The sequence below is a fragment of the Protomyctophum bolini genome (genome assembly GCF_963924005.1).
Source record: "Protomyctophum bolini genome assembly, chromosome: 11".
NCBI lineage: Eukaryota > Metazoa > Chordata > Actinopteri > Myctophiformes > Myctophidae > Protomyctophum > Protomyctophum bolini.
Window position 1 is genome coordinate 3,923,542 of NC_137872.1, and position 20,311 is coordinate 3,943,852.

The 20,311-nt window shown below is 46.4% G+C and overlaps 1 protein-coding gene across 1 annotated transcript in view; it reads right to left on the reverse strand.

The window, feature by feature from the left end:
- Nucleotides 1–20,311, reverse strand: part of LOC308323726 (ankyrin repeat and fibronectin type-III domain-containing protein 1) — a 29,125-nt gene that overhangs the window by 1,267 nt on the left and 7,547 nt on the right. Inside the window, exons 3-19 of the mRNA XM_080775523.1 lie at nt 19,019–19,283; nt 17,450–17,650; nt 16,234–16,347; nt 14,696–14,793; nt 14,225–14,315; nt 12,097–12,204; nt 10,789–10,888; nt 9,994–10,123; nt 9,105–9,224; nt 8,155–8,261; nt 7,427–7,541; nt 5,920–6,086; nt 5,138–5,321; nt 4,342–4,504; nt 2,402–2,568; nt 1,238–1,442; nt 23–753 (exon numbers count right to left, since the gene is read on the reverse strand). Of these exons, the coding sequence (XP_080631649.1) occupies nt 23–753; nt 1,238–1,442; nt 2,402–2,568; nt 4,342–4,504; nt 5,138–5,321; nt 5,920–6,086; nt 7,427–7,541; nt 8,155–8,261; nt 9,105–9,224; nt 9,994–10,123; nt 10,789–10,888; nt 12,097–12,204; nt 14,225–14,315; nt 14,696–14,793; nt 16,234–16,347; nt 17,450–17,650; nt 19,019–19,283 (3,066 nt within the window). The remainder of the gene's footprint in view (nt 1–22; nt 754–1,237; nt 1,443–2,401; nt 2,569–4,341; nt 4,505–5,137; nt 5,322–5,919; nt 6,087–7,426; nt 7,542–8,154; nt 8,262–9,104; nt 9,225–9,993; nt 10,124–10,788; nt 10,889–12,096; nt 12,205–14,224; nt 14,316–14,695; nt 14,794–16,233; nt 16,348–17,449; nt 17,651–19,018; nt 19,284–20,311) is intronic.

Here is a 20,311-nt window from a genome sequence, read left to right on the forward strand (position 1 = left end):
AAGAAGAGCTGTCCCACTCCACCTGGCTCCTCAACGGAACGCCGTTCCCCGTGTCGGGAAGCGACACGGCCGCCGCGTCCTGTGGGGGTGAGGAGTCCCGTCGCACGGCAGACGACGTGTCTCGACCCGGCAGAGCCACGGTGCTCTCACCGACCGCCTCCTCCTCCTCCTCCCAACAACCCGTCCCACTGTTAGGACAGATGTCCGAGTGCGAGAGACTCGTGGACTCGCCGCTCTCCAGGTCGTACAACGCGGCGGGGCTTTCGCCGATGCCCAGCCCGAAGCTCTCCAGCATCTCCAGCACGGACGGCGCGGCCGGGTCGCTCGGGAGGCTCTCCTCGTCGATGAGGCTGAGCGTGGGCAGGATGTGCACCAGTTCCGCCATCTCCATGGGTTCGATCACCTCGCTGATGCTGGGCGGAATGTCCGTGTCCGCGCTGGCGTAGGGCTGGATGTCCATCATGTCCCCGCTGGCGGTGCCCTCGGTGCCCCCCGGGTACCCCCCGTCAGACTGGCCCGCCGCAGCGGGCTCCGTCACCGACTGGATCAGGGCGCTTTCGCATCCTAGTTCCGACTGGCCGATGGTGGTCAGGTCCACGGTGGACTGGGCGTTGAGGTCGACGGGGTAGCCGCCCTTGGCCACGCCCTCCATCAGAACCAACGCGGCCTCTTCCTGGACGACCAGCAGGCCTCCGGGCGGAGCGGAGACCTCCACGCTGACCACCACGTCCGCAGGGATCACCACTAAGGTCTCTGGAAGGGAAACGGGTTCAAAGACCAGGAGATACATATTTACATCAGGATAATCATAATCCTCCTCAACATCCATAATTAGTTACATAAGTTGAGGTGTTTGTATTTTACTTACATTTCCACTACTTTTTACTTCTACTCCACTACATCTCAGAGGCAAATATTGTACTTTCACTCCACTACATTGATTTGAAAACTTTAGTTACTTTATACTGTAGATTTTGATTATTATTACAAAACACACATTATATTTTCTATGACAGATGTAGTCACTACGACCACAAATGTCCCAAGAAACTAGCTAGCCTAGCCACCGAGTTTGCTAGCGCTCTGGGAAAACAGAGCAGCTGAATTATTTTGATTTGATTAGGTGGTGAACGGTGCTGGTTTGATCCACGGCTATAGAAGCCGTTTCAACCAATCAGATTGCTTCCTCGAAACGACGAAGTAACATTTAACATTTGAGTACTTTTTTCCATCGTACCTGTGACCGTTCTCCGTGCCTGTAGCCGATGCGGCCAGGTCAGCCGGGCGGTCAGACTGCCCTCCTCTTCCTCTGTGTCGGGGGGAGGAGGAGGGTCTCCTCCCATCACCAGGCCCAGGGGCACCGCCCCCACCCACTGCCGGGAGCGAACGCACTGCAGGCAGTCCATGATCCAGCGGGAATCACGCCACACTGCGTCCAGACGCTACAGGAAGGAAAGGAAAGGTACCATGTTTAGCCAGGGTAACTGGACTAAGGAAAGGAAAGGTACCATGTTTAGCCAGGGTAACTGGACTAAGGAAAGGAAAGGTACCATGTTTACCCAGGGTAACTGGACTAAGGAAAGGAAAGGTACTATGTTTAGCCAGGGTAACTGGACTAAGGAAAGGAAAGGTACCATGTTTAGCCAGGGTAACTGGACTAAGGAAAGGAAAGGTACCATGTTTACCCAGGGTAACTGGACTAAGGAAAGGAAAGGTACCATGTTTAGCCAGGGTAACTGGACTAAGGAAAGGAAAGGTACTATGTTTACCCAGGGTAACTGGACTAAGCTCAAGAACTTGTTTACAGCCAGGCCCTGCTCATAGAACATTTCATGGTAGAGGTTCAATGCCTTGCTCAAAGAAACAAGTTGAAATGGAATGGGATGGTTTATGAATGATGCATGTATGAACCGTTGTGAACAGCAAAGGACCCAAACAGAATGTAGTGGGTTTTGATGTGGCCGACAGGCCGTCGTGTCCATCGGGTTCTCCACGGCAGTGGCGTTTTTCCAGGAATTACATTTTGGGGCAGGCAAGATGTGTTAATTGTCGTCTCCCCCCCCCCCGCGCACAATCATGTAGCACTAAAGGTTTTCAAAGAGATATACCTGCCAGACAGTAGGATACAAAGGCTGAAAGGCATGCATTTACATTCCAATGGGTGATTGAGGGTCGCACTCTACCACAAAACACATTTTTGTCGACTAAATCAACTGTATATTTTAATCGACCGAAATCTGACGATATTTAGTCGACACTAAACACTAAAACATTCCAGGTGACCAAAAATGTGACTTAAAACAAAATGAAAACCATTCAAGAGACTATGACTAAAACTAATCAGTATAAAAATCTAAATGTGCTGGCCAAATCAACACTAATATAAATGTCACCATTTTACCTGTAACAGCTGCGTGATGTGGCCCAGGCGTTCGCGGGCCTCCTGTACCTCTTTAGAGTCCAGGGCCTCTCGCAGAGCCAGCCCGGCCAGATGGGTGTCCAGCTCCAGTCTGACCCAAGCCTGGCAATACTGGGAGAGGAAGTCTCGCTCGTACGTCCAGAAGTGAACTGCAGGTCAACGGAAGAGACAAACAAATACTTAAAAAAAAATAGCTAAAGGTTTATTTTATTCATCATATTTTTCTAAGCAAATTTGTTTATTTGCTTAACCCATTTAGGCCTGATGTTGAAATTTTAAAAATGACAGTTTTCTGAAAAACCGTATGTTTCTATATCAGTGGTGCTCAATATTTCATGTCAAGGACCCCAATAATTATGTGTAATATGTCTCCGCGCCCCCATCTGAAAATATGTTGTTCCAGGGACCTCCCCAGAAGCAGAGATTTGAGTTAAAATGTTCACTCTGTAATAATATATATTCAAAGATTTGAGGCACATTTTCACGATTTTTCAAAAATAGCAGACCCACAAGTTCATAGCGCGGCACTCGGTGCCACACTATGAGCTTGTAGATCTGCAATTTTTCTAATAGCTAAAGTATAACAATGCTTTAAAACACCAAAGGGATTCCGGCCCAAAATGGGTTAAAGTTCCAAGGTCATGTAACAGTACTTTGATTTTACGTTTTAAGTTTACCCTAAATGCATATTTTTAGAGCAGCATATATATACGTAGGCTGCTCTTCTGTCACACGTCAGCCCCAGTTTTCGGAGCACTCATTATTTTAGAGATATAGCTGCTTTAGTCGTCCTACTTTTTTTATTTTCTGTGTCCTGAACACCGCTGTTCTAATAATTGTCCACCCTCGGGTACTTGGGAGTTGCTCCGCAGAAAGTAGCATCTAGGCCTGTGTGTGTGTGTGTGTGTGTGTGTGTGTGTGTGTGTGTGTGTGTGTGTGTGTGTGTCTGCAAAGTCCTCTAGCGCTGATGCAACATGGATGCAAGATATACAACCCAAGACCTTTCACACCTATAGAGCCCCCTTTCAGAAAAGCGAGTGGCCCAGGAAGTGGAAGCCCCATGCATTCTCCCATCGGCACTTTTAATATAATTTATTTAAAGACGGTTACGCCGCGGACAAAGCCAATTCGGATCGTGACGAATCATGACAATGAACACAATATTTTGGGACGATCAAATCATTAGAAAGAAGAAAAGAAAGTCAGGAGACAACACTATTTGTTTTGTTTTTCGTCTTATAAATTATTTGATCGGCCCAAAATATTGTGTTCATTGTCATGATTCGTCACGATCCGAATTGGCTTTGTTCCGCGGCGTAACCGTCTTTAAATAAATTATATTAAAAGTGCCGATGGGAGAATGCATGGGGCTTCCACTTCCTGGGCCACTCGCTTTTCTGAAAGGGGGCGGGACTGCGGCGCTCTATACCGGAGTTGCGTTGACCCTCCCCACGCTACGCGCCTGGACCTGGTGCACAGTGGTAATCATTGGAGAGGTCTTGGGGCTGTATGTCTTGCATCCATGTTGCATCGGTTCTGTAGGCTACGTACCCAGCTCAAAGACCTGCAGGGGCATGGTGAGGCCAGGCTCCTTGGTCCCCACCAGAGGCCAGTATGTACGTACCCAGCTCAAAGACCTGCAGGGGCATGGTGAGGCCAGGCTCCTTGGTCCCCACCAGAGGCCAGTATGTACGTACCCAGCTCAAAGACCTGCAGGGGCATGGTGAGGCCAGGCTCCTTGGTCCCCACCAGAGGCCAGTATGTACGTACCCAGCTCAAAGACCTGCAGGGGCATGGTGAGGCCAGGCTCCTTGGTTCCCACCAGAGGCCAGTATGTAGTACGTACCCAGCTCAAAGACCTGCAGGGGCATGGTGAGGCCAGGCTCCTTGGTTCCCACCAGAGGCCAGTATGTAGTACGTACCCAGCTCAAAGACCTGCAGGGGCATGGTGAGGCCAGGCTCCTTGGTCCCCACCAGAGGCCAGTAGCTGGAGCTGAAGTCCTCGCTGGGCGGCAGCAGGAGCAGCATGGACACCTTGTCTCCGAACTGCAGGAGCTCACGGGTGTACACGCCGTACTGATAGGCCTGGACGGACAGACAGACAGACAGACAGACAGACAGACATCATCATCATCACACTGTACACGCCGTACTGATAGGCCTGGACGGACGGACAGACAGACAGACAGACAGACAGACATCATCACACTGTACACGCCATACTGATAGGCCTGGACAGACAGACAGACAGACACACAGACAGACAGACATCACACTGCATTGTAATCACGGAATAGATTAATGCAAGATCTTGTGTTTCACAAACCACGTAATTATAGTGGCATCGTTTTATGAACAATCGAGACGTCACTAATTGGTCGAGGTGCTGACCAGGTGCTTGCTGGGTTAGGGTAATAAGTAAGTAGCCTTGCCGAGCCATGAGGCCCATATAGGGCAGGAGCCTATCTCCTGTTTCTGTAGCGTGAGGCAGCTTGATGTACAAGTACACCCCCTGGACATGACACTAGTATGTCACAGGGACTTATACCCCCAATCCAACCCTTGATGCTTGAGTGTCAAGCAGGGAGGCACTGGGTCCCATTTTTAGAGTCTTTGGTATGACCCGGCCCAGTCTCAGGGCGGACACTCTAACCACAAGGCCACTGAGCTGGTTAGGGTAATAGGGTGAGAGATGTGAGGTGTAATGTGCTGTTTTACCCTGTAGAGGGGGATGTTGAGCTTGGTCAGGAGCAGAGTGACGGCTGCTCTCAGGGCTCTGCTGAACTCTCCCAGGCCGCTGCTCTCCATCAGGCCCAGGTCGTCTTCGGCGCCGCTCAGTGAGTTCTGAGCGCTGTCGCTGGCCGTGCTGAAGATGTGGCTCTGGAGCCACGTCCATTCCTCCCTGTGTGGATCATCGCAACAAGCAGTGTTGGTGTTGTTTTTGGCAGCACATTTCTATTTTTTAGCTAATTTCTATTTTTTTCTTAACCCCTTTTGGTGTTAGCATTACGTTATGCTTTAGCTATTGAAAAATAGCAGATCTACAAGCTCATAGCGCGCCACCGAGTGGCGCGCTACGAGCTTGTAGGTCTACTATTTTTGAAAAATCGCTTTTTCAGAAAACTGTCATTTTCAAACAGACATTTTTAGAATCTGATCTCAGCTCAGAATGGGTTAAGTGTCAAATCAGTCATTACGACGGCATCAAGGCCTGCCAAAATACATTTTAGTGTATTTAGTGACTATAAATCAACTGTAGAATTAGTCGACTAAAATCTTATGGTATTGAGTCGACTAACACTAAAACATTCCAGGTGACTAAAATGTGACAAAAAAACGACATGAAAACGATTCAAGAAGACTATGACTAAAACTAAAAATCTACAATTTGCTGTCGAAATCAACACCGTTTAAAGCAATGATTCCCAAAGTGCGGCCCGGGGACCCCCAGGGGTCCTTGAGGGAGTTCCAGGGGGTCCCCAGCTAAATGATAGTTCTACCTGGACACGTGCGGGTTATGGCGAACCCGTATGTGGCAGAGCAGGTTGGGCAGCCTCTGCGGCACCAGAACCCGGATCTGTTCCACAGAACTGCACAGCTTCAGGATGCCCACGTAGAGCCCCGGCTGGGCCCACTGGATGCTGTGTCTGTGGAAGGACAGCTTCTCCTGGAGGAGAGGAGAGAGAGAGCAGGCACGGGCAGAGAGCGTTAGAGGGATGCTGTGTCTGTGGAAGGACAGCTTCTCCTGGAGGAGAGGAGAGGGAGAGAGAGTGTTAAGGCCTATTCATAGTCTGGATTTTCCGTCACCACCGGAAAATCGGTGAGGTGACCACCGCTCCGGCGGTGAGGTGACCACCGATCCGGTGGTGCTGTAATATCGTGGACCGGTGTTGAGTAAAAACAGAGAGAAGGGCTGGGGAGAGCAGTGGTTTGCTCTTCACCGTGGCTCAGTGACGTCATCTTGTAGTTCGGTGGTCACCTCACCACCGAAAATATTAGACTATGAATAACGCTTTAGAGGGCACTTTTGGACAAAAAATAGCGAAAATAGGAGATCTACAAGCGATCAACGCGTCGCAGCGCGCGCCGCGTTGAGTGCTTGTAGATCAGCTATTTTCGAGGCTCAACCTGGCCCAGGCACTCTTTATCTACTGGAGATACGGTGTGTGTATAACGACGTGGATTTTCGAAACAAATTTGTTCAGCGCAAAATGCTGCGCTCAAGTTCAGGAGACTCAGGGGGGGGGGGGGGGGAAGCAATTCTCCTGAACGCTGCCTTCCAGTATGGCAAGGAGAGGAGTGGCATTTAGCATTTCTTTCACCATGTAGCAAATGCTAAATGCGTTTTAGTAGGAGTTTTGTCCCCTCAGCCATCACAACAAACTGCCCCGCCGATAGGATGGTTCTGTACACAGTGGGGACCTCATGTTTTGTTTTTTGTACTGTCTTGGTGTTACAGTATGTGCTCTGTGTTGTTTTTGATGTGGGTGTTGAACTGTTGAACAGATTGTGAAGACAAATATCCTTCGGGACAATAAAGATAATTATTTATGCTGCATTCGTGGTCGCGAAGGAGGGCAGTTGTTTTACAGACGGGGTAAAAGGGGCAGGGGCTGAAGCCCCCCCTTTGACGTCTATCTGTGCACGTCCCTGATGGAGAGAACGAGGTGGAGGAGGAGGAGGAGGAGGAGGAGGAGGAGGGGGGAGGGGTGGTGGTTGTGAGGTTAGTTTTCTTCCACTGTGGCTTTTGGTTTGTTTTGTTTTGTCTTGTCCTGTTTGGGCTGATTTGCTGATTGAATTCAGATTGTCTGTGGGATCATTTTGTGATGCACAGAGTGGAGCCGAGAAGTTCTATAAATACATTCTATGTAATCGTGTTCAGTTCAGTAAAAGTGCTCGGTTCTCTCTCTCTCTCTCTCTCTCTCTCTCTCTCGACATAAACACACACACACACACACACACACACACGCACACACACACACACACACTCTCGACAGACAGATGAACCTTGAGCTGGTCAGTGAGCGTGTCCATGGCCGTTGGCTCGGGCAGCAGAGGAGTTCTGCCGCGGTTCTTTTCCAGACGTGTCAGCGGCACCCAGTGGAGTGGAGGGTCGGGAAGGCTGCGGAAATGTATTGGAAAGGAAAACAGGCACGCAAAGGTTAAAAAGTGTGTGTGTGTGTGTGTGTGTGTGTGTGCGCGAGCGTGCGTTTGAGACTGTTTTATCATTTCCAGAACAGTGCCCGTTGGGCACCGGCCTACTCGTGAATGATTGGATTTTTTATGCAGAATTATATTTATATATGTGTTTGTATTCCTTTTCTGGCCATAGTTATGTGATATGGCATGAGTATATGCCAGGGGTCAGGCAACTTTTCTGACATGTAGTGGCTATTTAGGGCGAGGGCGCGCATCATTGTGATGTCAGAACACCATTATGATGTCAGAACAGGCCAGCTTCATATATGGAGATCTAGGGGTGATCAGGTGTGATCAATTCAATTGGCTAATTTGTGCTGGTTCTGGACAACCAGGCTATCCGACAGACTCTGACACCGGTTACTGCACTCCCTGTGGGGGTGTGGAACGCGTGTGTCAAAGTTGAAGTCGGTGAGGCGAACGTTTCTCGAGTTACGTGGATTACAGACGTACATAGTCATACAACACACACACGTACAGAAGACTACAGAGACGTGGTGCATTTATAAATAGATTTTTTTAATAACACTACTAACCTTGGAGTGTTTGGGAAGTCCTTGACGGTAACTAGCAAGACGTTCCCCTGCCTGTCCTTCAGGGGTTCATAGTAAACCTGGCCCAGATCCATAGTCCCCAGGGACGACTGGAGACACACAAAGGGGGAGAGGAAGATGAATTGGAAGACATATACAGTACAGTACAGAACATGCAGCAAGAATCTAACAGAAGACAATGGAGGCAGTGGTTGTTTTCTACCGTTTTCATATCAAGGTCCATTAGTTATCCCATTTAGACCTGAGCTCCATTCTACAAAATGTTCTTCTAAATCATGACAGTTTTCTGAAAAAACCTATGTTTCTATGTCAGTGGTTATCAAACATTTCCATGTTTCCAAATTTGCGCCCCATGTCTAACCAATGACTAGTCTAAACTAAGTATGCAACCCGTCACATTTTCCCAAGCTTGTAGATCTGCTATTTTTCGATAGCTAAAGTATAACATAATGCTTAAAACACCAAAAGGGGTTTCCGTACGTACAGAATGGGTTATTTGGCATTTGAGCCACGGACCACCATTTGATGACATTTAGCCTCTCGGAACCAAAACTAAAGAATATGTTGTTGTCGTTGGATAAGATTCTGTCCACAATTCCGTGCTGTGTTGATGTGGTAGGAGAGATATAACAGACAGACGTTGATCAAAATAACAATTATTTTACATTCTCTAATTGTGTAGACTTACTTGTGTAAATTAACTTTGTAATGCAGATGTAACTCTTGGGAGAGTTTCAAATTGAAACCAAACGGAACCCGTACGCCAATTACATATCATTTTGGGGGTCCTTGACATGAAAATGTTTGAGAACCACTGACATAGAAACATATGGTTCTGCAGAACGGTCCTGGGGTCTAAATGGGTTCATACATAGAAACATATGGTTCTGCAGAACGGTCCTGCAGGGTCTAAATGGGTCTGAACGTCCTACCTGCAGCTGGGCGACAGCTCTCAGGATGTTGTGTCGGTTCTGAAGGAGGGACGAGGGGGAGGAGTGAGCGGAGGAGAGGGCCTGTTGGAGCCAGGGGACCTGCTGCCACGCACACGACAGCTACACAGCAACATGGAGGTTCAATGGAGAGACGGTTAGAGCTACCCATCACATTTTACCCTTTCCGATAATACTCCATTTTTACACTTTCACTAAGAGTTGTACCTCAATTTACCGTATGAGGGTTGAGAGAGAGAGAGAGAGGGGGGAGAGAGAAAGGGACAGAAAGAGATGCATTAATTTCAGTAGCCTACACTTTATTACTGATTCAAGGTTCAAAGGTTCAAGGTAGAGTTGTCCTGATACTGTATCGGTGTCGGAAAAGTATCGGTATCATCGAATATGCCAGTCTAACCACCGATCCGGTAAGGTAAATAAAATGTTGAGGCATGTGGAGTTTTGCTTTGGAGCTGCCCAAACTGCAAGTGCACATTTGAGTGCCACAGGACGCCTAATGACGCCTCCCCCTTATGTCCTACAACAGTATAGTGCCATGGGTGCCTTCAGACGCCTTTAAAAAAACAATAATAATAATAATTAAATCATTTTTATATTAGGCCTATAGATTTTTTTTGCCCTCCCTTGAGCACATATATAGGCTCCAGAGCCGAAAGGTGCGTCTACCTTTATTATGTCTATGCCTCTATGGTATCGTCAACCTGGGACTCTGGGAGAGGGGGAGGGTGGTGGGGAGGTCGGGGGGAGGAGCAAACCATGCCTACTTAGGAGACCATTTTGTAGGATCTGGAGGATCCATTGCGCTTCTAGTGGCTCCAATGAAGTTGGAGCATCTTCGTATAATAATAATAAGACAATCTAATTGGTTTACCTTGGCAAACCACAGGAAGTCCTGCGTGATGGAGGTGGAGCAGCACTGGATCTCCACCAATGGGAGCTGGTCCTCTGCTGTAACCAGGATGTTTTCCTTGTGGTAGAAGATGGTCGCCAGGTACACGCCCCTATATAAGCAATATATACACACCAAAAAGATATCGGGTCATATCGGTATCAGCCAATATGCCAGTCTAACCACCGATCCGACACAGGGGTACGGGGTTGACACTATGGCAAAAGTACAAAAGTATTGGTATCATATATACAGTAAGTAGAAAAGTACTCATTTATGCAGAACGTGTGAAGTTTTCAGATAGTTTAAAAATAGCAAATCTACAAGCTCACAATGCGCAGCGATGCGACGCATTGTGAGCTTGTAGATCAAACGTATTGTAAATTGACAATACTCTAGTATTTGTACTAAATGAAGTGGTCTTAGTCAATTTACATCACTGCATAATACAGAATATGCCACCCATCACACACACACACACACACACACACACACACACACACACACACACACACTAGACTAGATTAGATAACATCTAATCTAATTACAAAACAAGTGCCATTGGAATTGGCATTGAAATTAATAGAATTTGTCTGTAAATCAAGTCTATATCAGAGTATAATAGGCCTAAAAAACGTCAGTCTATTAGATCCCACTCAACCACTAGAGACCAGGAACAGAGGACCAGGAGGAACAGAGGACCAGGAACAGAGGACCAGGAGGAACAGAGCAACGGAACAGGCAGAAAGAAAGGCAGGATGGATCTGTCTTCATTACCTCTGCAGCAGACGGACGAACTTAGTGGCGGACTGGAACAGCTGTTTGATGCTCCGGGTCACAGACAGACGCTTGGTGGGGCTGAAGGGCTTGGATCTCTCTGTGGAGGAGAGGAGAGGAGAGCAGTGGTTAGACAGGGGCTTGGTGGGGCTGAAGGGCTTGGATCTCTCTGTGGAGGAGAGGAGAGGAGAGCAGTGGTTAGACAGGCGCTTTGTGGGGCTGAAGGGCTTGGATCTCTCTGTGGAGGAGAGGAGAGAAGAGAGGAGAGCAGTGGTTAGACAGGCGCTTGGTGGGGTGGAAGGGCTTGGATCTCTCTGTGAGGAGAGGGAGAAGAGAGGAGGAGAGCAGTGGTTAGACAGGGGCTTGGTGGGGCTGAAGGGCTTGGATCTCTCTGTAGAGGAGAGGGAGAGGAGAGGAGAGCAGTGGTTAGACAGGGGCTTGGTGGGGCTGAAGGGCTTGGATCTCTCTGTGAAGGAGAGGAGAGCAGTGGTTAGACAGGCGCTTGGTGGGGCTGAAGGGCTTGGATCTCTCTGTGAAGGAGAGGAGAGAGGAGAGGAGAGCAGTGGTTAGACAGGGGCTTGGATCTCTCTGTGAGGAGAGGAGAGGAGAGAGGAGAGCAGTGGTTAGACAGGCGCTTGGTGGGCTGAAGGGCTTGGATCTCTCTGTGAGGAGAGGGAGAGGAGAGAGGAGAGGAGAGCAGTGGTTAGACAGGGGCTTGGTGGGGCCTAAGGGCTTGGATCTCTCTGTGAGGAGAGGAGAGGAGGGGAGAGCAGTGGTTAGACAGACGCTTGGTGGGGCTGAAGGGCTTGGTTCTCTCTGTGAGGAGAGGAGGGGAGAGTAGAGCAGTGGTTCCCAAGCCTTTTCATGTCCAGGACCCCCAAATCCACACTACTTAGCCCACGGACCCCCATTTGAAAAAAGATATGCCAGAGACATAATAGAGTTTTTCAGGGGCGCTAAACCCTCCAACGTCTGGCTTTCAAGCAACACCACCCGTGACGTCATGTGGCAGCCACAGTGGGGCGCCCCTCGCTTCACAACAACAGTGTGACTTTTGAGGGGCGCCAGCCCCTCCTATGTCCAGCTTTGAGGGTGCGTGTGTGTGTGTATGTACACACAAACATCGTCCTAACACAAACATTGAATGCCGTTGACAATGAATGGTCAGTTTTGAGTTTGTGTAAACCCCAAACATTGAAGACGAAGGTGAGGACGGACGCAAATTTGCGAGTGGCCGGCATGAGATGATGTATGACGATAAGAGCGGCCCTCACTTCACACTGGTGTGATATATTTTTTTGTTATTACCAATGCAGTATCCTTGGTAATGAGGCTCTCTGGTTTGCTCCAGGAGTTTCTGCATCAGGCCTTCCTGCTTCCTGATCTGTGTCTTCACACCAATGCACTCCCTCCAGCCTAACGGAAAGGAAAATATAGAGGAACATTTCAACAACAACACACGTTAAGATAAAAGATAGTATACACTGCTAAAACTTTGTTGGTCTTAACCTAGCTCTGGTCCATAGCTCTAATGTGTTGCATTTAGAGCTATATGTTACTCTCGACTTCCGCCGCTCGCATGAATACAGACCAACCTCTCGTCTTTAGAAGTAAATAAAAATAACGTTTTCGCTACTCACCAAAACCAAGGCGGGTTGTGTCATTAGGCTTTCTAATGACACAACCCGCCTTGGTTTTGGTGATTAGAATCTAATCTAATCTAATCTAATCGAACCAATCAGGAGGAAAACATTGATTAGTAGACAGCTTAGCAGCTGCCTGAGAAGAAAGCTGCCATGTTCTTCGACTTTGATTCCTCATTCAAGCCACGCTGTCTCAGGCTCATTCTTCACAGTCTGTCTTCATCGTGTTAGTCAACTATGGTAATAATTCAGCAGCAGCAGCTGTCCCATAATCTATGGTCATATTTTGATATGCGACGCAGTAATATATTTGATATACATTTCTGTTTTGCATTCATGTTAGCACGATAAATCTTGTTCTTTTATTTTCTTTGTTGCTTCTTAATTTGATAGTAGTTAGTTAATTAGTTTGTAGTTAGCATTTCCTTTAACCCATTTTGCATGGGAACCCCTTTTGGTGTTAGCATCATGTTATGCTTTAGCTATTGAAAAATAGCAGATCTACAAGCTCATAGCGCTTGTAGGTCTGTTATTTTTGAAAAAGTCGAAGAGCGACTGACATAGAAGACATTTTTTAGAATCTGATCTCGGGTCAGAATGAAAACTGTCGGGATGTAGAAGACATTTTTAGAATCTGATCTCAGGTCAGAATGGGTGAAATGAAACCCTTTTATTCAGTACTTCATGGGTGGATTCCACTTATGGGTGAATATAACTTAAGGTCAAGGACCCCCTATAAAACATATGCCAGGGACCCCCCAATAAGAGAGGATGTTTACAGCTCTAGCAGTGACTCTCAACCATTTTATTTTCAGGGACCCCCAGTTTGAGATACGGACCCTCTAGTCTATGGACACAACCCGCCTTTGTTTTGGTGAGTAGCAAAAACTTCTATGGACATTATTATTATTGTAGTCTAACTTAATTATTTATTATAGTCTGCTTTTTTAGGGTCGGAAGTGTTTTAAATGGTAGTTTTATTCTTCGCTTTAGTCCTCTTGTCCTGTGTTACTGTTCACTTCTGTGGGGCTGATCTTGTATACATTTCACTGCATTTTAAAGATACTACTTTTTTAATATGTATGTGACAAATAAAGATTGATTGATTGATTGATTGACCCCTATTTAAAGGCATTTATATCTCTGGGCCACCAATTTGTATTGTAAAATCAATGTTACTTTAACTCTGAGAGTGTACAAATGGACACTCTCAGAGTTACAGTCCCATAATAAGGGTCCATTTGGTTCCTTGCTATCATTTAGCTGGGGACCCCCTGCAACTCCCTCGAGGACCCCTGGGGGTCCCCGGACCCCACTTTGGAAAGCACTGACTTAAGATGTCGGGAAAGGCAATAGCATTAACCCATTTTGGGGCGGGAACCCCTTGGTGTTTTAAAGCATTATGTTATACTTTAGCAATTGAAAAATAGCAGATCTACGAGCTTGTAGGTCTGCTATTTTGGAAAAATCGTGAAAATGTGGCGCAAATCTTTGAATATATATGATTTCAGAGCATTTTTAGCTCAAATCTTTGCTTCTGTGGCGGTCCCTGGAACAACATATTTTCAGATGGTTGTCATCGGCCAAATACAGATAATTCTGGGGGTCCTTGACATGAAAAGGGTTGAGCACCACTGACATAATGTAGAAACATAGGTTTTTCAGAAAACTGTTAGAATTTAGAAGCCTTTTTTTGAATCGACCTCAGTCCAAAATGGGATTAAGATAGTGAGAAAGAATGGAGTTTATATGGGATTTTATCAAAAGGATGCACTGCAGTTCACAATACTCACTGGAGGGGGCAGCGCTGGCTGGAGTAGAGCTCTGGGACAAGCCCCATCCTTTCACATTGTAGGCACTCACTCTCACATAGTAATGGACTCCCTTTAACAGAGTGACACATTATTATTATTATTATACCTTATGAGAAAGAAGCCCACTCCAGGGCAAAGAAATCACACGCACACACACGGCACACACACACACACACACACACACACACACACACACACACACACACACACACACACACACACACAGTCACACACACACACACACCACCCATAGTCATTACTAATTCATCTGGTTAAATGAAGCATTCCAGATAGAGCTGTAGAAGTGTTTGCCTACAGGAAGTTATGGCTCAGAACAGGAGATGAGTATAATTGTGTGCGTGCCTGCGTGCCTCATGTGTGCGTGCTGTGCGTGTGTGTGCGTGCGTACTGTGCATGCGTGCGTGCCTCGTGTGTGCGTGCGTGCCTCACCATGGTGAGTCCTGTGATGCTGTAGGTGGGGGTCTTGGTGTCTGTGACCTGGATGGAGCCGAGGACACGCTTGAAGCTGGCCGAGGTGCTCCACTCCACTGCAGAAGAACACCACAACATATTATTATTTTTATTTATTTTTTGTTTTGTTTTTTTTGTCTCCTCTTATTTTACCCGCCTTTTAAGTTGTTTATTAGTTAGTTAGTTAGTTTATTTATCTCAGTCATTTACAGTACAGTACATTTCAGAATGAGGGTTTACAGAATTACAGTTTGACTGAAAAGGTTTGGGCTGAAGCCGAAGCTTATTATGCCCACCTTATTAATTATTTCTGTGAACATAACCACGTGAGCCCTTTCTTTGTATCTTACGTAGTTATGTACTCAATATAGTGGTTTTATACCTGTATATGTGTTGTTTGTATGTCTGGCCTCGTGGGTGAAAGATGGTGGGTGGGTGGGGGAGGATTGGGAAGGGAGTTGTGGGAGAAAATATAAAAACAAAGAGTTGTATTTTATTTTATTTTTGTGAAGCTTGCATATGATGCCTTGCTCATACTCACTCTTTATTTTCTCCCCCAAACCCCCCGCAGAGAGAAGAAGCAGAAGAAGAAGCAGCAGGAGGTGGAGAGGTGTTTACGCTTTCGGGTAATACTCACTCAGTGTGATCATTTATTTTCTACAGAATGTCTTCTTCTAAATCATCAGACAGTTTTCAGAAAATAACCTAACACCTCATACTATTTCATGTCAAAGAAAGACTCCCGGAATTATCTGTATTTGGCCGCAGACCCCCATCTGAAAACACGTTGTTCCCTCCCTTCCAGAAGCAAAGATTTTAGTTAAAAAACGTTCGCTCTGAAAGAATATATATTCAAAGATTTGCGACACATTTTCACGATTTTTCAAAAACAATAGCAGACCTACAGGCTCATAGTGCGGCACTCTGTGCAGCGCTATGAGCTTGTAGATCTGCTATTTTTCAATAGCTAAAGCATAACATAATTGCTTAAAACACCAAAAGGGGTTCGCGTCCTGAATGCAAAAACAGGGGCTCGCAACTCAGCTCCAAACTTTATTTAGCGAGAGGCAGGCAAAAAGTACTTTGTCAAGTATAGACGGAAAAAATCTCCCCCCCCCCCTAGTATAATCATACCTTATGTTTTAGGGGGGCAAAAAAAGATCACGGCACCATCTTTATAATATGCATAACAGTACAACGTCTTTCATCCAGCGTCTTTCATATAGCAAATGTCTGCTTGCTTTTTAGTCTACTAGCAATTTCCGTTGCTTAGTTTTTATTTATTAGTCCTTATTGGTCGCGTTCCTGTTCTCCCTTTTATAGCTTCTTCGGTAGTGGGTACTGTATTTATGAGCATTGTATGTCTGTCCTGTTTTTTTGTTGTGTATTTTTTGTTACTGGCAGAGCTGTGTCACTTATTTTGCCTCTTGTCTTGGCCAGTTCACACTGTGTAAAAGAGACTTCAGTCTCAATGTGGTTTTTACTGGTTAAATAAAGGTTAAAAAAGATCCACCCACCTCTGTAGCGGGTGATCAACCCAGCGGCGCCACTCTCCGACTCTCTGATCACTACGAACAAGGACGCGGTGCTGGTCACCACGATGGACACGTGACTGGGAGCTCCGGGAAGATCTGAGGAGACGAGAGATACAGACACTTAATAATGATGACAATGTATGACAAAGAATGTGGCCATATTGAGATAAATCTTTCTGAATGTTCAGCCCCTTTGGGGGCTCACGACACATCGTTACATTTCCTCTGGAAGGAAAGTTCCCCATGAGAGCCCAGTAGAAATCAACTTTCCCAGCCCCTTAGACCCTCGATCTAATCACCACTGCTTTGGAGAATTTGATGGGCTGCCTTTGTCTAGTTCTGCTCTTAACACATTTAGGACCGAGGCCAGATAAATGTCTTTCTAAATCATGACAGTTTTCTGAAAAACCTCATGTTTCTAATGTAAAGTGATTCTCAAACTATTTCATGTCAAGGACCCCCAAAAAGAATTGGCCGCTGACCGACCCCCACCTGACAAAATGTTGTTTCAGAGAAAAACTGTTCACTGTGAAAGAATGCATATTCAACGATTCGTGCCACATTTTCACAATTTTATATTTTAAATAGCATATCTTACTGTACAAGCTCGTAGTGCTATGAAGCGCTTGTAGATCTGCTATTTTTCCCAACAGCTAAAGTTTTAAATAATTGGTAATTATAATTAAATAATCAGATGTGTTCCCGTCCTCAGTGGGTTAATGAGTCTAGCCAGTGGCTTCTGGAAAACGTTCTCCCGAGACCCCGGCTCGTTAAAAACGTTAGCTTTACTCTTCTTGGCCCCCCGTGGGGGTGGGGGGTGGGGGGGGGATAGGAACGGAACAGGCCTGTGTGTGTGTGACGTACAGCCTGGTGTCCCAAACCAGTGTTTAACCCATTCTGACCTGAGATCAGATTCATACGAGGTTTCCACTGGACACACACTGGTCTGATCAACCCATTCTGACCTGAGATCAGATTCTAAAAATGTCAGTCGTTCTTCGATTTTTCAAAAAATAGTAGACCTACAAGCTCGTAGCGCGCCACTCGGTGGCGCGCTACGAGCTTGTAGATCTGCTATTTTTCAATAGCTAAAGCATAACATGATGCTAACACCCAAAAGGGGTTCCCGCGCAGAATGGTTTAAAAAAAGAATGTTTTTCTGACCCCCTATATACAGCTGAAACCCGTGACCTCTGACCTGTGCCGTGGAAGTTCTCCCTCATCCTGCAGTACAGCTGCTGCCGGAGGGTCCACAGGCGCAGCTGGCGCTGGGCGTCGGCCTGCGCGTGTGGCCCCGCCCCGGCCTTCTGCTGTAGCTCCTCCTTCTTCTCGTCCACCCGTTTGCCCGCCAGCTCCACCAGCGTGTCCAGCTTCAGCGCCCAGTCCGTGGGGCGGCATACTGTGATGATGTGGAGGGAGAGAGAGAGAGAGAGAGAGAGAGAGAGAGGTGGGATGAAAGAGGACAGGGGTCAGGGACTCCCTACTCACTCCCTACCCCGACAATACAACGACTCAAGTCTTACGGTAATACAATCAGGTATGCTGGCCTCACTCACACTGTTGCAACATGCATACAACATTTGTCTTGTTGCGAACGCAGTGAGCACTTACTATGAGACCTAGCAGATCATGTCTGTCTGTCTGTGTGTCTGTCTGTCTGTGTGTGTCTGTCCCGCTTTTGTGCCCATATATGGAGCTGAGTGATTACGTCACCATGACTCAGCCATAACCATATAAGGAGTCCCCAAAGCAGCTATACGTCCAAAACCCAAATATGTACGAGCTGCGTTCGCTTCCCGCGTTTGCGCGTCTTACTGGTGTATCCCAGTTACCATTAAATAATACCTGTATTCGTGTCTTCTTTGCTGGCGTAACGGCCGCAAAGAAGATGGTTGCTTCGCGCTGGAAACCTCCTCATACATTGTCATTTCGCCCAATGGGCTTTGACCTTTCTAGATTTAGTAGATTATAATTTATTTAGAAATGTCCACAGCAAGATTGCATGGTGCAAAAGAGGAAAACATCGAGATTTGGTCTGGTATTGCAGATTTGGTTAAGGGCATGAGTTAGTCATTATTATTATCATTATTTATTTTTTGTTCCCATTGCACAGTAGTAGGAGTACTGACATTTTGTGGCATCTTTGGTCTCGGGGGAGGAGTGGGTGGGATTGTTTGTTTTTGTGTTCCTTGCTTTTGCTGTTATGTGTTATTGTGTTTATGTGTTTTCTTTAGTCATTCATGATGTTAACGTGTCTTATTGTGATTTTTTTGTCTTTTAAAAAAAACATTTGTCTTGTGTCTTGTCCGTGTTTAATGGCCCCCCCCTAATGCATTTCCAATGGAAGTCACTTGGTTTGACAAAACATTTTTAACCTGTGTATACTGTTGGAGGGGCTATAGCGCGCCCCTCAAAAATACAGGAAACAAGAAACACAAAAAGTACTCATGGTGTGCTTCTCGCAAAATGCAGAGGCGCACCTGTATTTCTATCTCGGCACAAACTTAGTATTACTCGCCACATCTATATTTATGATTTTTTGTGGCACAATGATGGTCAACGGCAGCACGTTCATGTGTTTGGGGCAAATCCATCCCAGAATGCACTCTGTTCCTACCAGGAAGGAGGAGTGAAATCGCCTCATGCGCTTTTGAGCAACTTAATGCAAGTGGATGGGAGGAGAACTCGGGTGTCTTCTCTATTCATATATAACTCTATGCACGGCCCAGGCCCACATCTATAGGTTTATTGAAGAGAGTGCACTCACAGACAGGGTTGTGTCGGGCTCCGGCCTTCGTCAACACGTGGAACAGAGGAGAGTTGTGGGTGAGCGCGGCCACGTCCAGAGGGACCAGGCCCTGCTCGCTCACCCTGTTCACCCCCTTCTCCCGCTCCCGTTCCCAGTCCCTCTCTTTCTTCTCTCCCCGCTCCCACGCACTTCCTCCCCCTCCGCAGTTCGGACGGTCCCGGGACAGCAAGTTCTGCACCGCCAGAGTGTCCTCATTTTCCACTGCCTCCCACAGGGTCTTGTACTAACAGAGAGAGAGAGAGACACAGAGAGAGAGAGGGAGAGAGAGAGCATGCCATTGGATTAACTCATTTTGACCTGGGAACGATTCTGCAAATGTCTTCTAAATCCTGACAGTTTTCTTGAAAAAGCTGATGTTTTTCTATGTCAGTCGTTCTCAAAACACTTTCATTTCACTTTTCACGATTCTTCAAAAATAGCAGACCTACAAGCTCGTAGCGCGCCACTCTGTGGCGCGCTATATGAGCTTGTAGATCTGATATTTTTCAATAGCTAAAGCATAGCATAATGCTAACACCAAAAGGGGTTCCCGCCCAACATGGGTTAATATCGGGAAAAAAAGTCCATGTATCATGAATCGGAACAACGGGAGCTTCTGTTCAAAGCCAGACAATATAGAAAGACAGAAAATAATATTTGAGAATGAGATACATGAATGTGAACTTGGTACGATGCTAAGATCGAGTGCCAATTTGCTTATTTGCAATGGCTTTTAGTCTAGTAGCCAGAATGTGAACCCGGACATCTTGAGTACACCAACGTTTTATGTTAGAAATGTTGAGTCCCCAGCATGTCGAAACTGCCGGATGCTAACTTGCATATGTTGAGCAATTTAAGCATTAACAACCTATAAGGAAAACAAATCTAAATGTCATCATGCTTTATGTGGCATGTGACATGTCAAACTAGGGGGTTTTCATGATGCTGAATCCATTCCAAACATTAGTTTTGCACAAAATACACTCCTTAGGCTAAAACAGCCATAGCCGTAATCACAAATGTGCTATGGCCGTCTTAGCCCAAGTAGTGTTTTCTTTTTGCAAAAACGAATGCTTGGAATAGATTCAGTATCACGTGTTGTAATACTGGTATCGGTATTTCCGCCGACCTCACACCGACCGCTCGGTGTATATTTTGTTTTACTGAGAATAAGGTTAGAAATACGTTTAGGTTTAGGCATAGTTTTACTGGGGTTAAGTTTAGCCATATAGGGTTAGGTTTAGGCATAGTTTTACTGGGGTTAAGTTTAAG